Raw genomic sequence first — 16,517 nt, forward strand, 5'->3', positions numbered from 1 at the left:
TGGTCCTTGGGGAGGGACCAGACAAAGAGCGATTGAAAAACTCACCATGAACCAGCATTTTGGAAGACCAGATACCTTGCCCAGACAAGGAACACCAGGGCACCCCCCCTTTGGGTTCAGAAAAACATACATAAAACACAAAAAGGAGGATTTTTGTAAACCGTTATAAAAACATCGACACTTGAATGTTTGTATAATGTGCATAAATTCTCTGCCGCTGCAGAAAATTGTTTTATTAAACTGATATTTTGACACACAGAAATATCGCAACTTCTGCGATTTGACAGTTGCAGCAGATCATATTGCGATTAATCTAATTTGCGATTAATTTCCCAGCCCTATAGTTGATGACTAGTTAGCTGTCAGAGTTGTTTTTGGCATCCCTAACATGCAGCATCGATAACTGAGGGATTGCTCAGACTGATACCGGAGTACAGTATTTCTTCTTCACGTCTTCTGGTGTAACAGTCCTACCGTGCAAACATTTTCTCTCATGTTCCACAATAAAATCAGATCAGTTTGTCTAACAGGAGACTCCTTCACCATCATGTTTTTTCAGAAACTGTTGGTCAACGAGGTCCATACAGGCCAATAGCAATGTTAAACTGATGCTTCTGTGCATCCCTAGTATGGATGTCTGTCTGAAAACAGCCCTGGTGCTCACCTTTGGTTCCCACTCCCCTGGCTGAGAACCACTGCTTTAGTCAGGATTTCTGTTTTTAGACTTGATGGGAAAGTGAACTGAGAAGGAAAGGGAGAAAGAGTCGGACGTCCTGGACAAAATGAAACAAAGAAATGATGTGAGCTGCAGAGCCAGCAGATACGTTCATCTTTAACACTTTAATTAAACAGTTTTTACTCAAACTGCTGACTCCACAGTCCAGAGTTTTTCTGGCCGGCCTCTAAAGAGACGATCGATCAGGAATAACTGAAATATTTCAGTGCCAGAGTATCTTTCACTGAGGGCGTGTTCTTCTTCAGCTCTGGTCTGGCTCTGCTCGGGAAAACAACATATAATCTGCAGGTTTCCCTCCACTTCTTCTGCAGTGTCCTCTGACCGTTATCAGGCCTTTTTACTGGCTGAAACTCCAACCACACGCCATCAATCCAGCCCACATCTGAGCTCAGCTCTCCGTTTATTGATAGTAAACCTCATGTTGCTCCGTTTTTAAGTGTGACCTCATCGAGGAAGTTCCACGACAGCGGCCTGTCTGTGACTTTTAAGTGGCTTTTGTGCTGCAGCAGTGGAAAGCAGGCCAACACCAGACAGTGCGGGCTTTCATAAACGCCTGGCTTTGGCTGCTGCACGTCCTCCCTCGGCCCTCTGATGGAAACATGGAGCTGGGTGTAATTAACCCGGGAAGTCATAAAGAGGCGTTGGCTCCTCATGCCAGCTCCTGTTGGGCGGCCGATACCCTTCTCCAGATGTTTGCTGTTAGCATGCCAGACAATCCTAAGCATGCTACACCTACAGTTTACAGTACACAAAGCTGCAGTGTGCAGAGAGAACAACAAGACAAGGCTTGTTAACATCTCAGAGAAAGGTCGAGGCTCACAAGTGTTGGGCTAAAAAAGCAGATCTATTTACTTACAGTGGTTTAAACTCCCACAGCTGGAAATCTTTACACATCTTTTCTTTAGATTTTCATTAAAATAAGAGATTATATAGTTTAAAAGTGTCTTTGAAGACAGCTAGGGCTGTGATCAAGCTATCATTGACATGCTGAATGTTTGGACTAGTGCAGAGAGATTGTAAAAATAATGATGCAGAAATCAAAGTCAGACTCCTTACCCAGCATGCACCTGGGTGAAAGCTAGAAGTTTGAATCTCTGCTGCAGACACTAACAGCTGATACATTTCTAAATGCAGTGACTGATGATTTTGCTCTCTCCGTTTTCCCTCTGCAGACGTTCACAGCCTGGTGTAACTCTCACCTGAGGAAAGCAGGCACGCAGATCGAGAACATCGAGGAGGACTTCAGAGACGGACTGAAACTCATGCTGCTGCTGGAGGTCATCTCAGGTGAGCAGCACCTGACTTAACAGGGTTATCAGTGACAGCGGCGTAAGTGGGAAGACCGTGCTGCATGCTGGGTTTGGATACCAGGATCAGACTGTTAACAGAGGGTTGCTTTCATGTGTCTTCTTCTGAAAAAGAAAGGCCTCTTTTGCTTATTTTTTAGTTAAATTCGTAGCAATTAAAAACTGAAAGAAGTAAAAACCCCTGAAATGTTGCTCGGGTTCCTCCCATTTCTCTGATCTTTGCTGAGATGCTTCTACAGCTTGGTTGGAGTCTGCCTGGGGTAAACTAAACTGATAGTACAGCAGTGTTAATTTCGTTGACTAAAACTATGACTAAAAATGTTCGTCGACAGCCTTTTTTCCGTGACCGAAACTAGACTAAGACTAACAAAAACAGATCTGTGATGACTAAAAATGACAAAAAGTAAGTTTAGTTTTCATCAAGATGACTAAAACTAGACTAAAATGTAATGTAGTTTTTATCGGACATTTAAAATCTTGATATTTCTCCACTGTGGGTAAATCTGTCACAATGCAAAGCATCTGTATCTGTTCTGCCTCTCAGCTGTAGAAAACAGGGACCCCAGGTTTGGCAGAGTGCCGAGAACACACTACAATGATTTGGTACCAGATTTAGGCAAGAGAATAAATGCTTGGACTAAAAGTAAATTAAAATGTGAGGACTTTTTATGGACTAAAACTAAAAAGTATAGAAATTAATAAAATGTGACTAAAACTGAATGCATTTCATTTAACCGGATAATACAGATTGATCATTCTTTTTGCATATATAACCTGGGGAGTTACACTAACATTTCACACATTCACCATGTTTCAGAGTGCTTTTTTGTTGCAGTGATGGGTTTGTAAAAATACACAATAAAATGCACATAACAAAAATCTTAAACGAGACCACGGGTATTTACAGCACTTCCTACGTTGAAATAAACGTCATCACATTGTGGGCATGACCTGTCACATGATTCTTAAGTGTCCCTACCTCATCGGCTCCCAACCCCAACAACAAGAAGTGGTGTATTTTCCCAGGTGTTGTGTTTTTTTCCGCAGAATACATTGAAGAACTTAGCCTGCACTATGGGTGTACCGATTGATCAGCTAGAATCAGAATCGGCGCCGATTTCCTTAATTTTGGGGGATCGGTGATCGGCCGATACTTAGATAAGATCAGTGGGTAAGATAGGTTTCATATGTACCTCTACCAACTAAAATGTGAAAAATGAAAGACTAAAGGAACTGATATAATTTAGTAGTTTGGACAGCAATGCTCTAAATTTTTCATTTATATTTGAGAGAACTACCTCATGTGCAGTTAAAACAACAAGTTTGTATTGTTTCACGGGTATTGTTCAGTGTTTTTCAATAAAATAAGATTGGAACATTGAAGGTGTATGCTGTCAGTTGTAAAAAAAATCAGTAGCGGCCAAAATCGGAATCGGCAGGTCAGGCTTTTTAAAGATCGGTGATTGGCCAGAAAATTGCAATTGGTGCACCTCTAGCCTGCACATACACATACTCCACCACACCACAATACCACACATACTCGCCCTCGCTCTTATTTCACCCCTACTTTTTTACAAAAACACTCAGACACACAACCCACACACACCAGACATCCCTCACACACACCTTTGACACACATATGTAGTTATGGATTTGTGAAACCCCGGTCATGCCAAACTGTTTTAGAGCTGGCACGAAGCTTTCGAACTTATTACAGCGTTGGATGAAGAGTCAGACTACTCATCTGGCTCATTTTTTTTTTTTTACAGGTTACAAAATTGGCTATATCTCAAAAAGCAAGTTATGTACAGACTTCAAATAAATTTCCTGTGGTTCCAAAGGATATTGTGCAACTTTTTTACATTTACAAATTTTAGGGATAAAGCTGTGCAATTTGTGTATTTTGAAATATATGTGAAAAAAACAAAAACAATTTAAATTTTTGGGCTTATTGCACTTTTAAGCAATTTATTGTAGTAGTTAAGACATAAGTCAATACATATTATTAAAACTTGGGATATAAGGGTTATACTGACGTAAAGCAAATAAACATACTCCCAAAAATGGGACTTCAGTATGTAAAAATGTAAGAATATGTCCCGGCAGACTTGCACAATGTTAGGTTTTACAGGGTTAAAAACTAAAACTAAGACTAGAATTAGAAATAGCTGCCAAAATTACCACTGTAGTACATGATTTAGAAAGGTGCACACCTCTCTGTAGAAGGCCTCACAGCTGACAATGATATCAGAGCAAAGACCAAGCCATGAGGTCAAAGGAGCTGCAGAGCGGCAGAGCTGCAGAGCTCAGACAGGATTGTTGACAGGCACAGATCTGGGGAAGACTGCAAAAAACATTCTGCTACACTGAAGGTTCCCAAGAGCACAGAGTTCGCCAGAATTCTCACATGGAAGAAGTTTGGAACAGCAGGACCCTTTAAGAGCTGGGCGCTGGGCGGCTAAACAGAGAAATCAGGGGCAAAGGGCCCTAGTAAGAGAGATGACCAAGAACCTGATGGTCACTCTGAGCTCTAGAGATCCTGTGTGGAGATGGAACAAAGCTCCAGAAGAACAACCATCACTGCAGCCCTGCACTGATCTGAGCTTCATGACAGTGGTTAAACGGACTCTCCTCAGTGCAAAACACATGAAACCTGCTTTGCTTTCATGTGTTTTGCACCGAGATGCTTCTGGCCAGCCACTCTGCCATAAAGCCCAAATCAGTGTTTATCTTCTGTAATGTGATTGTTTTTCCAAGTGGAGGGGAAGACATGGAGGAGAATCATGCAACTTAAGGCTTTTGATACCAGTTTATCAATGAAAATGAAAAATCCTATTCCTTAGCCATCCTTATTTGCATTAAAAACAACTTTATTGCCAACGTTTATCCCTGAAAGCTAAAACTGACTCATTTAGCATGCTTGCTGACACAGAACAAACTTTGCATGGAGAAATAAGTCTCAGAGTCCAAGATGAGGCCTTTAAGATAAACATTTGCACTATAAATTAAACTATTTAAAGAAAGATTAATATGTTTTTGTATATCAAGCTGCAACCAGTAAGCAAAGATTGTAAACAGTGTGAGCTTTAGTTACCTGTGAAAACAATGAACATTTGCTCTTGTTTTTTATTTTAGTAGCTTTTCTCTTCTGGTCGAGTAAAATGCTTCATGCAATGCTTGAAAGCTTTGGCCTTTTTTTTTTTTAAAGAAAACCCTGCTTCAGTAAAACCTGCAGCTTTAGCTCCTTTCATGCATGTATTTATATTATTTTCTGGACAGTTTCAGGATTCAGATAGGTTAGGTGTTTGAGTGGTCATAATGCTGTATCATGCATAGGGACATGTAAATCAGGAGAGACTAATGAGTCTAAAAATAATTTATTTTACAGGCTTGGAAGTGGTTGCAAATTGGAAAAGTCTTTGGCGCAAAAAAGACTCGATTGTGATGTCTTTATGACATTGAAGGGGTAGTAAGACTGGCGGCAGAAGTAGGATAAGATCAAGACAGGACTTCTTAGAAGCTTGACCCAGACTGTGATGTGATGTAATGGAGGTGGCTGGGGTGGAGGAGGGTTGCTGCAGTCGCACTGAAACAACAGACTGCAGAGGAGAGGAGATTTTAGAATACGAGAGGATGCAGGATGATTGGATAGAGAGAGGTCATGGCAGAAAGGGACTGGCTCAGGATTGAAGTGAGTAGACGCCCATACCAGCTGGTTACCAGAGCAGGAAACAGAGTGGGGAAAAACAGGAGATTTTTAATGAATGGAAATGATCATCGTCCTGCTTTTACTCGCGCTAAGCTTCATTTCCACTACACAAACACAGCAGTAGCTAATAATAAAACACAGACTGTTAAGGAGCAGAAGTGAGGAAATCAGACAAACTCCGCTCAGCGTGAACGCCGTCATCCTCCCACCTATTGAGGCCATGATAACACAAAAACTTCAGTTGAAAAGGGAACCTTTTGTTGTGTTTTGGGTGCCTGAAGACTGTAGATTTAGGAAAGTTGGAAATTTAATGGGGTGCGGTATATGTGGAAAAGGGCTGTTTTGCTGTTTTTCTTGAAGTAAATATCCCTCAAACTGGCCCTAAGAGAGCTGTCAGATATGACAATAATGATCGTCTCTTTCGTTTCCTGTCCAGGTGAACGTTTGGCGAAACCGGAGAGAGGAAAGATGAGAGTCCACAAGATCTCCAACGTCAACAAAGCGCTCGACTTTATCGCCAGTAAAGGAGTCAAACTGGTTTCTATTGGAGCAGAAGGTGAGTGATGTCGCATTTTTATCCTTTAAAGCGGGGTACACACATAAAGATAATCGGGCTGTTTTTGTCCCGATTTTCCCCCTCCCCCACCAAGGACGGCAAAAGCCCGATTATCTTGTGTCTTATAAGATTATCCTATAAGATTACCCTGTGGTCTGAGGTGTGTTCAGAGTGAATTTGTCCCGATAATCGGCTCCGAAAATGGTCGGGGCCGACCAAAAATCTTCATGTGGGGGGAAAGTCGACGACTCCTGAGTCATGACTCTGGAATTGTGATGTTGAACAGAATGTAGCCAATCAAGAAGCGAGCTGACTGAGGAACAAGGAAGCAGGCGTAAATAAAAACAAGCATGGCTGACCTGCTGAAGCATCATAGAGTTCTTTCTTTGTTTGGGATTTTTCCGTTAAAAATAGTCCCAAGAACGCCATCATTCCCTCCTCCATGTTGCGTGTTGTGTTGTCTGGTTGTTGCTGTTTCTTCTTCTTTGTTTTGTTAAGTCACGTGTGATCACGCGAGATTTCTGGCTTGGAGGATGAGATTCTAGATCGGTGGTGGGACAGAGTCATGATGTGTGTGGTGTGCTGTGTTGAGCTTATTGGAGCACTCCACACACAGAACGATCAAAACCGTTCAATGCCTGATTTTTAATCTTCATGTGTGGGGTCTCTCACAGATAAAAAATCTCTTAAGATTTAGAAAATCCTTACGTGCGTACCCCGCTTTAGACTTTCTCTGAGTTTACATCCCTGTCAGATTCTCACCTCTTCATCTCAATTCAGCCCTCAGCTGAATCAATGCGACACATTCAGCCATAAACAGAGTAATGTACTCTTCCTCTCTCTCTCACTGCTGTTTAATGAGATCCTTATTCGAGTTCTCCAGCAGAGTTTGTGCTTGGCGCTGCATTTTCTCTGAGGAGATCTTTTAGGATCAGCAGTCCCCTCAGGACCAGAGGAGGCTCATTGTTTCGAGCAAATAACTCAGGGATGTCCGTCCTCCTCCCATCAGAGAGTAAACAGCTCTTTAGTCGAGTAAACTCCCCCGTCACCCCCCTCCTCTTCCTCTCACTCTCACTATGGCTCTACCTTCCTCTTTCACAACTGCACACACCCCTCTGGTATTTTCTGGAAGTGAAAAACCGAAACCAAACCGTTACCCAAAAGTAATCTTGTAGAAGGCATGGTGAGCATTCACTACCTAACTGTCCTGGTAGTCAGCAGTTTTCAGCATGTGTCTGTTGAGATTTCTTTTGCAGCTCAAACGTGAAACACTGGAACAGACACTCAGCTATGTCGCTCAGAGCACAGCTTAGTCTAGATCATCCTAAAACTTAAATCAGCATTTCACACTGGAGCTCATTTCCTCTGAAAACCACCCATAACCGTCTCTGTTTCTGCTGTGCTGATGGTTCTTAACACTTGTGCTCTATAAACCAGATCTGCAGGACAGACGCTGCATGGATTAAGTCAGACTTTGCTGTTTTGTTGAAGTGACTGTTTACAGAGAGGAAGCTTTGTTAATTAGTCTCATTAGTGAGAGACTCACTGCAGATTTGACTCTCCTTAAGGCCTGATCCATCCCTCCGTGTACCACCACCTGATGAGGTTTGATTTCAAACATGCATAAAATAAACCATTGACTTTCCAGGGAGTGCAGAACTAGAAACCCCCATACGGATAGATACATTTCTGACGATGCAAACTGAGAAAAATTCAATTAGTTCAGAAGCAAATTACCCATAGTAGTGTGAATCTGAAAATCAGGGTGCTAAAAGCTTTAAGCTAGAAAGGAGGAGGCTGGGATGGAGGAGGTGAAGCTTGAGTCTATAAAAAGGGGGGTTGGGGTGGAGGAGGTGAAGCTTGAGTCTATGAAGGAGGAGGCTGATGTGAAGGAGGTGAAGCTTGAGTCTATGAAGGAGGAGGCTGGGGTGGAGGAGGTGAAGCTTGAGTCTATGAAGGAGGAGGCTGGGGTGGAGGAGGTGAAGCTTGAGTCTATGAAGGAGGAGGCTGGGGTGGAGGAGGTGAAGCTTGAGTCTATGAAGGAGGAGGCTGGGGTGGAGGAGGTGGAGCTTGAGTCTTTAAAGGAGGAGGCTGGGGTGGAGGAGGTGAAGCTTAGCCAGCAGCAGCTGTAATATAAGCAGGGATTGGTGAGAAGTACGTCATATTTAAATACACTGCTGTGTTGAGAGAAAGAACTCGATTGGCTGTGGGAGCTGGGAGGTGATATTTAGCATCAGCTGGCCATCAGCTGATCACAGCTGGGCGTATGACTACCTCGTCCTGCATGATCTAATGCTAAGTTTTCTTGGGATAAAAACAAAACAAAAAACCAACAGTATGAAATAAAAAAACATGGATTTTATTAATGTGGCAAAATTGAATAGATCATGATTAATATTGGAAATTTTAAGATTAATTTAAATTTTAATTGTTTGACAGCACTAGAAGTGAAATAATGTTTAAAAGATACCCAGGCATTTGTTTATAAAAATGGCTAAAAATGAGATTATCATAATGAGAAATAAGAATGAATGACTTTAAGTGGAAAGATGACTACAAAAAAGCAAGGTATCCTGATAAGATGGGGATATTTTTTAGTAGCATGGATCTGAGCGTAAATTCTTCTAATCTGGAGCAGCATTCCAGACAGATTAGCTTCCTTGAATCCCTCCTGGTGGTTCGGCTCTCCAGCCCTGCAGCTCTGCTAGCTCTAACTGCTGGGATGAGGCTCCATCGGACCCATCGGGGGGTTATCTGTGAAGGAGGGGGTGGTCGCAGTTTGAAATGGATTACCAGGATTTGTGTTCCTCCCCCAGGTTGATCAGTCGTGTTCATTAGGACTAATCTCTACGTGTATCTGCATGTGTCGGCCTCAGAGAGCCAGCCAGACTTTTTCTGCCTCCTAATTGAATCGGAGCAGCTTTCACAGCCAGTTCCACGTTCAGACATCTGACAGACATGTCACAGTCACGGTGCGTCCGTCACAGCAGAGCGGCCGAGCAGCGTGGGTTATCGGATTAGAGAGAGAAACGGATGATGATTGAAGGGCGGGCAAACATGGCGAACTTTTAAAGGGATTTTCATTACTGACGGCAGCGGCGAGGAGCGAGCGGGCCGTCCATTCACAGCCTGGCAGAGACAGATTAACAGTTTAAATCATTGAATCATCACACGTTTCATTCAGAAAGATTTCTGACTCACTGCTCCAGTGGAGAGGAGCTGTGAGACAGTCTGGGAGTCGTTCAGTCTGTGACAGCAGGTTTTTATGTTGAATCAGCAGATTATCAGGGTATCCAATCAGTCTCCTCGCCTCAAACAGGCACTAAACTCCCGCTGTTGTGGTACAGATCTAGACCCAGCTATCACATAGGTTGATTTCAAAGACACTTTCAACCGTCTGTAACTGAAGTTTTAAAAAGCCAGTTTTTGTTATAGCAGTGTTAGACTAGGAAAGGTCCTTTAGAGCTCATATTTGAAGCAGTACAGAGTGTCTTATGGAGATAAAAACAGAACATTTCACACAAAAAGAAGAATTAAGAGTATTTTAAAACTTGTGTTGCCATGGGAGACAATACAGCCAGTGGTGCATGTTTAAAAGTTTGACTTCAGAGAAGTCGTGTTTGAGTATATAAGTGCCAATATACAGATGCATCTAAAAAAACATACGAGTATCATAAAAACGTTAGGTGCTGCTATTTAAGCCAAAAAGTTAAACTTCCATATTTCATAAATATATAAATATTTCATGATTTTTGGTTTTAATCCACTAATTTAAAATAGTTGAATAATGTGGACATGTCCAGTTTGCAAAGGTTTTTCCTTCTGGTTCAGTTCACACAACCACAATCATGGGGAAGACTCCTTCTGGGACATTTGTCCAAGAAGACAATCACTGACACACTCCATGAGGAGGGTAAGCCACAGAAGGTCACTGCTGAAAGACCAGGCTGTTCTCAGAGGCTGTGTCAAAGCAGATTCATGGAAACTGAAGAAAAAAGTGTGGTAAGAAAAGGAGCACAAACAACAGGAATAAGCTCAGCCTTCAGAGGATCGTCAAACAGAGCAGATTCAAGAACTTAGGGGAGCTTCACAAGGACTGGACTGAGACTGGAGTAAGTGGATCAAGAACCACCACATAGACGGGTCCAGGAAATGGACTACAAGTGTGGTGTTCTTTGTGTGGAGCCTCTCCTGAATCACAGATGTCATCAGAGTCTCACCTGGACTAAGGAGAAAAAGACCTGGACTGTTGATCAGTGGTCCAGTGCTTCATTTGGAAATTAAAGTCCCAAAATTTGAAAAGAGATCTGAGAGGCCCAGAATCCTTCAGTGCGTGAAGTCCAGTGTTTTCAGTTTCCTCAGCCAGTGATAGTTTGGAGTCCGTGTCATCTGGTGCTGTCCACTGGTCTTTATCAAGTCCAGAGTCCATGCTGTCATCCATTCAGGAGATTCTTGAGCCGTTCATGCTTCCATCTTCTCACAGTGAAGCCAGAACCACCAGAAACTTGTTTACTGACCCTGGTATTACTGTGCTTGATTGGCCAGCCAACTGGTCTAACCTGGACCCCATAGGGGATCTCTGAGACACCAGACTGGACAATCCAGATGAGCTGAAGGCTGCTATCAGAGCGACCTGGACTTCATAACACCCCAGCAGGACCGCGGACTGATTGCCTCCGTGACACGAGCAAAAATCCAGGAATGTGTGCAAAAGGAGCTCTGACCAAGCACTGAGTGCATAAATGAGCAGAATTTTCCAGAATGTCAACATTTTTGTGATTTTAAAATGATGTTTCGTGATATTCCAATATTTTGAGATAACTGTTATCATCAACATTAAAACAAAAAAGGTCTTGAAATATTTCATATGTATTCTTCTGTTGTTTGAGATAAATCCAGAATACATTGAAGTTTTGAATTAAACAGCACCAAAAACTCGTCTTACAATATTTTAATTTTCTGAGATGCACCTGTACATGTGTGTGTTTATCATTTGCCAACATCATTAGCAGGAGTTCTGTTGACACTTTTAAAGCATCTTCACACACAGACAGTGCTGCTGCTGGAAACAGACACACACAGTTAAGGCTTTTATTCTAAACATGGACTCAAGAAACAGCACGTCTTAGTAAAGCAATACCATGGCTATTTATGAGTACCAAGGATATGGTTGTACCATGTTAGTATATTATCAACCATTCCTGCAAAATGATGATAAATGAGATCAGTCTGATGGTTGGATTTATTTATTTTGATATGTTTTTGGATGCTCGTTTACCTCTCAGGGCTTCCGTACATTTGTGTCATAAATGCAAAGTAAGGATTTTCAGTGTGTGAATCCTCAAAAATAATGCATATTTCTGCTTTCTTCTTCTTTCAGAGATCGTAGACGGTAACGCTAAGATGACCCTGGGAATGATCTGGACCATAATCCTCCGCTTCGCCATCCAAGACATTTCTGTGGAAGGTACTGAGCGTGTGTGGGAGCATTTCCGCACTCTTCTTATTCATGTCTTTGAGAGAACTCCAGCTCACTGTCTTCATTTGAATCTGAAAACACTTCAGGACTCCCAGAGCTTAGTCTGAGTCTCTGACACGTATCGACGCACGCTCATTTAAATCTGAAAGCTCCGGAGGCGCTCTTTGACTATGACGGAGGAAATGTTAATGTTACACTGATATGCTTGGTTAAGCCATTGTCTATAATGCAGTTATAGTGTAATCCAGTTAGAGCGCAGTTACACTGGGGCCAAACGCCCTGGACCGTGCCCCCACAGGTCTGCACTGAAACAACATCTATGACACACGCAGTTCAAAAGAAGCACAGGCTCAGCATCTGCATGATTTAGAAATGCACAGACAACATGAATCATTAAATATCAAACCTGTGGATTGACCTTTAACTGTAAATGATTAATCTCCTGTCATCTTTCATTTTATTGGAAATTAAGCTCATACATGTCGGTGCACACAGCACAATCCTCTACTTAGTGTCTGTCTGCTTATCAACAGTGCTGTCTAGTCCAGAGTTTTAAAAACTGATGAGGTAGTATAAGCCAAAGGGTTAACCTAGCACCACACAGTGGTTCTCAGAGAGACTTTCAAAGTAAAAGCCTGAAAGTTTCTCTCTTTTCTCTCGGCCTGCAGAGACGTCTGCCAAAGAAGGCCTCCTGCTGTGGTGCCAGAGGAAGACCGCCCCGTACAAGAACGTCAACATCCAGAACTTTCACATCAGGTAAGACATTTAAGGAGGAAACCATGATGAAGAACAGAAAAAAATGTTCTGATTCTCACATGTGGAGATGTGACAGTTAGATAGGGGAGGTTTTAGGTCCAAAGAGTTCCAGTTTCTGAATGAAGGCAGAGGCATGCAGAAGTACCATCGTGTCTTTTGCTACCTTGAGCCAGTTTCATTTGATCGTTGTGATATCACAGAAGCCTTAACAGTCAAGCGTCAGAGATGCAAGAGCACAAACACATAGGCTGAACATAAATCTTTAGTGTGGGAAAAGGCCCATGGACATTGTTAGTTTTTATCTGTAAAGGCATCCTAGGTTGGAGAGATTTCCAGTAGCCCTGGGAAATATATCACTGTGCATGTTTACCCTTCACAATAATGGTATTTTATCATGTTATTAAAGAATTAAAAAAGACAGTGCATTTAAATGCATATTTTTCCCCCTAAACTAAACCTGTGATGGCATATTACAGTCAATGATTTTATCTTTTAAGATGATTTTATTACTCTCTCTGGGTTCAGTGTAGTTTAAAGTAGTTAAAAGTTTCAGTCTTTTGCTGAGGTGTGTCAAGCTGCATCTGAAAACACCAGATGATTTAACGTTGCTTTAGCAGTGATGCCAACAAGTCTACGCTGCTGCAGAGTCTACAACTGGGAAGTCAACTTTTTAACAGCTTTTCCCCCTCCTCATTATGCAAAATAGACGTCTCTAGCAAAAATATGTGCCCCTGGCCTGTCCACAATCCCCTGTAGAATCAGAAAAATCCCCCAAAGCTGTTCAGATTTCCCCTCATGATGTCATATGGGGAGTTAGCCCCGCCTCCAGGTAGGTTGGCCATCCCTGCTTGGTAGAAAGTTTGCCCTCCTCCTCCTGATCAGCTGAGAGGAGGATCAGGAGAGGCACATCCATTAAGCAACATCCATTTCTTGAGAGGGGCGGAGTCAGGGGACGGAGTCAGACAGCTCATTAACATTTAAAGCCACAGACACAGAAATAGCTTTTTCTGAGCAGGGCTGAAACAGAGGGGTTTTTAGACATGCAAAAATCCAATACTGGAGTGTTTTTTAAACAGCAGACTTCACAGGCATGTTTTTGGGACCTCTGAGACCAAAATAAACTTGTCTTAAAGGGGTAACATATGTGACCTTCAAAATTGAAACCAAAAGAGTGGTTTGGCAGAGAAAATCATGGTCCATCACAAGTCAGCAGCACAAAACATGATAGATACAGCAACAGGACGACAGCTTCCTGTAGGAGTTTGTGCTTAAGAACATGACTAACATCCAGTGTTTTCTTGGAAATAATACAAACATTACGTCTGTTACAGCGGCTCTGTTCTGGCAGCCACCCTGACAAACGTGTCCAGTTAAAGCTGTAAAAATGAAGAATTTCTCTGGCTGAAATAAGTGTTAGAAATAGTAGAGGGGATTTAAATCTTCCACTTATAAATGTGCTGAATAAAGGAGTAGTACATATTGTGGATTTAAAGAGAAGTTGCACTCATGTCAGAATCTGTCAGTCCTAACTGCAAAGAACATAAGTTAGCATTAGCTTACTTTCATTGAATCCTGCTCTAGTAATGTGAAAGCCAGACACACCAGGATGTAGTGCAGCACGCTGTTTTCCCCTGTCAGCCTGTTCCTAGTTTCACCTCTGTTGTTAATGCCTATTTGGACGAGGATTATGAAAAAAGGGAGGTGACAAAGCACCAGGAGTATCAGGCACACATGATTTTCTTTCACTTTCCTCACTCAGCAGAGATTCTACGCTTGTTTTACAAAGTGGAGACAGATGTGCAAGAATAACTTCTTTATCGGTGTTCAATGTTTTATGCTCTAACTGTGCCAACATGAAGGCTGAACTTTGCGGCTCGCAGCCGTCAAATGTTTTCAGTGCATGTCCCACACTTCTGTTTTTCTGTATTTGTAATAAGAGAACTGGATGTCATCCTTTTATTAGGGGAAGATAAAGTTCAGAATCAAGTATTTAATGGATGCAGTGTGGACCAAGAGCCTGCAGGGCTGCACGGTGCTGTTCGGATCCGCTCTGACCTGCAAAACTTCTGTTTTTGATCATATTTCCAAGCAGCCTTTTATATTCACCTTAGAGCAGGTATTTGATTTAAAAAGAGGCTGGTGCTCTTTTCATGTAGGCAAAAGGATGATAAGAATGAGTCTGCAGAGTTTAAATGAAATAATCCAAACTAAAATCATGCACAAGGACAGGGAGTTATTCAAGCAACATGAATACTTGGAGCTGAATGAATCTCATAAGGACACGTCTTTTTATTAAAACTGTTCAGTGCATTTAAAATATTTTGAGAAATTCTGTTTCTGGGAAATTTAGAAATGTTGAGCTCAGGTGGCAGCAGTAGAAATCGGTGCAAAAGCAAACTAAAAGATCGTGCAGACATGCTGAGGAGGAATCAATTAATGTAATGACTTATGTTGCTGCAGGTTAGTTGCATGCATGCAGTTAATCAGATTACGTAAAGTTTGCAGTCCCTCTGAGTATTCCCCTTTTTTTTAATCGCTCCTCCGCCGGCGTCACAGGAAGCCTCCACACCTGTTGAATTATTGAGAGATGACCTCTGTGATCCTCAGATGTGGATGAAAGGAGAGGCGAGAGGAAAGGTGGAGGGGGGGTCACTTCAGGAGAGGCTGGGGGGGTATCAGACCTTTGATGTGTCTGCTGTGAGCGATGATCGCTGAAGAAACGCTGATGACATTTTTATCCTCCAGCTCTCTGGTCTGTCTTTTTCATGTTTTAGAGTCACCTTGTGAAGCCACCATCATGCATCAGAGTGTCTTATTTCCAGCGATACCTTTAAATAACCATCTCAGTCATTTGTGGAGTAGAGAGCTGCAGTGAGTCCTGCAGAATGAAGCTGTGCTTTCTCGCTGTCACACTGCACTCACAGACCATCTGCTTTCAGCTTCAAGGCTGTTGATCAATGAGGCTCAGAAGGACGGACTAAAAATGTGTTTTCAATCAGAACAAACGCATTATCCTTATTGATGCCAAGGCAACATTTCATTTAACCTTCGCAAACTGGGTTTTTAAAGAATATAAAAAATCAATTTTATCTGCAGCTCTGTGGTCTGAAATAACCTCTCAAAGCTGTTGTAATCAATGGATTTTATACAAATTTGTCTCTTTTTACTGTCTGTAAGAGGTACACTGTGATCACAACTGCACGCACCGTTCTTTATTAGGTTTCCAGAATAAACATAATAAACCAGGTGGCACTGCTCATAGGTTAAAATTCAGGCTAAAGAACCTCATTTTAACTGAGTGGCAGATTGACTGTAACTCCATCCTTTCGCAGAAGAGTTTTAAACTCAAGTCCACTGTGATAATATACATTTTGTTTGCAGAAAAAGAGAGAATAATAAATAATTTTTTTAAGCTGTAATGCTACTCTGCATTTGCTAATCATTATTAACTGACTTTTATTGAGAATGCATGATTAGTCGATCAGGATTAATGCACATAGTCACTGATCTGATCACCTGTAGTTTATACTTATATCTGTAGCTGAGAGAAGCATCATATGTGCATTGTAGTGCAGTGATATTGAAAAACTAAAATGCATTGTGAGCCAGCTTACACAGATATGCAGCATCTTAAATGCATCCTCATCCACTTGTAGAGAATTTGTTTGTTTTGTTGCAGTTTTATATAATAATTGCTTCTTTTGCATGGTGCAGCTGCAGGGAAACGTGTGAGTGTTACATCAGATTAATTTTAGAGGAAGATGGAGAATCAAGAATTTTAGTTTAAATCTGTTTACTGTGACTTGAGCTTGTTTTGTTTCACCTCCCTCACCCTCCTCTCTCTCCTCTCTCTGTTTCAGCTGGAAGGACGGTTTGGGTTTCTGTGCGCTCATTCATCGACATCGTCCGGAGCTCATCGACTACGGGAAGCTCCGCAAGGTCAGTGAGAGTCATCTGACAAATATCAAAGAAGA

At 42.0% G+C, this 16,517-nt stretch overlaps 1 protein-coding gene across 2 annotated transcripts in view; it reads left to right on the forward strand.

Annotated features, from left to right (window-relative positions):
• actn1 (actinin, alpha 1) overlaps positions 1–16,517 on the forward strand; it is a 103,187-nt gene that overhangs the window by 49,140 nt on the left and 37,530 nt on the right. For both annotated transcript variants that reach the window (XM_041812578.1, XM_041812579.1), the window contains exons 2-6: positions 1,909–2,023; positions 6,189–6,308; positions 11,689–11,775; positions 12,456–12,543; positions 16,404–16,482. In XM_041812578.1, coding sequence (XP_041668512.1) covers positions 1,909–2,023; positions 6,189–6,308; positions 11,689–11,775; positions 12,456–12,543; positions 16,404–16,482 — 489 coding nt within the window. The remainder of the gene's footprint in view (positions 1–1,908; positions 2,024–6,188; positions 6,309–11,688; positions 11,776–12,455; positions 12,544–16,403; positions 16,483–16,517) is intronic.

Source organism: Cheilinus undulatus, linkage group 18, assembly GCF_018320785.1.
Source record: "Cheilinus undulatus linkage group 18, ASM1832078v1, whole genome shotgun sequence".
Taxonomy (NCBI): Eukaryota; Metazoa; Chordata; class Actinopteri; order Labriformes; family Labridae; genus Cheilinus; species Cheilinus undulatus.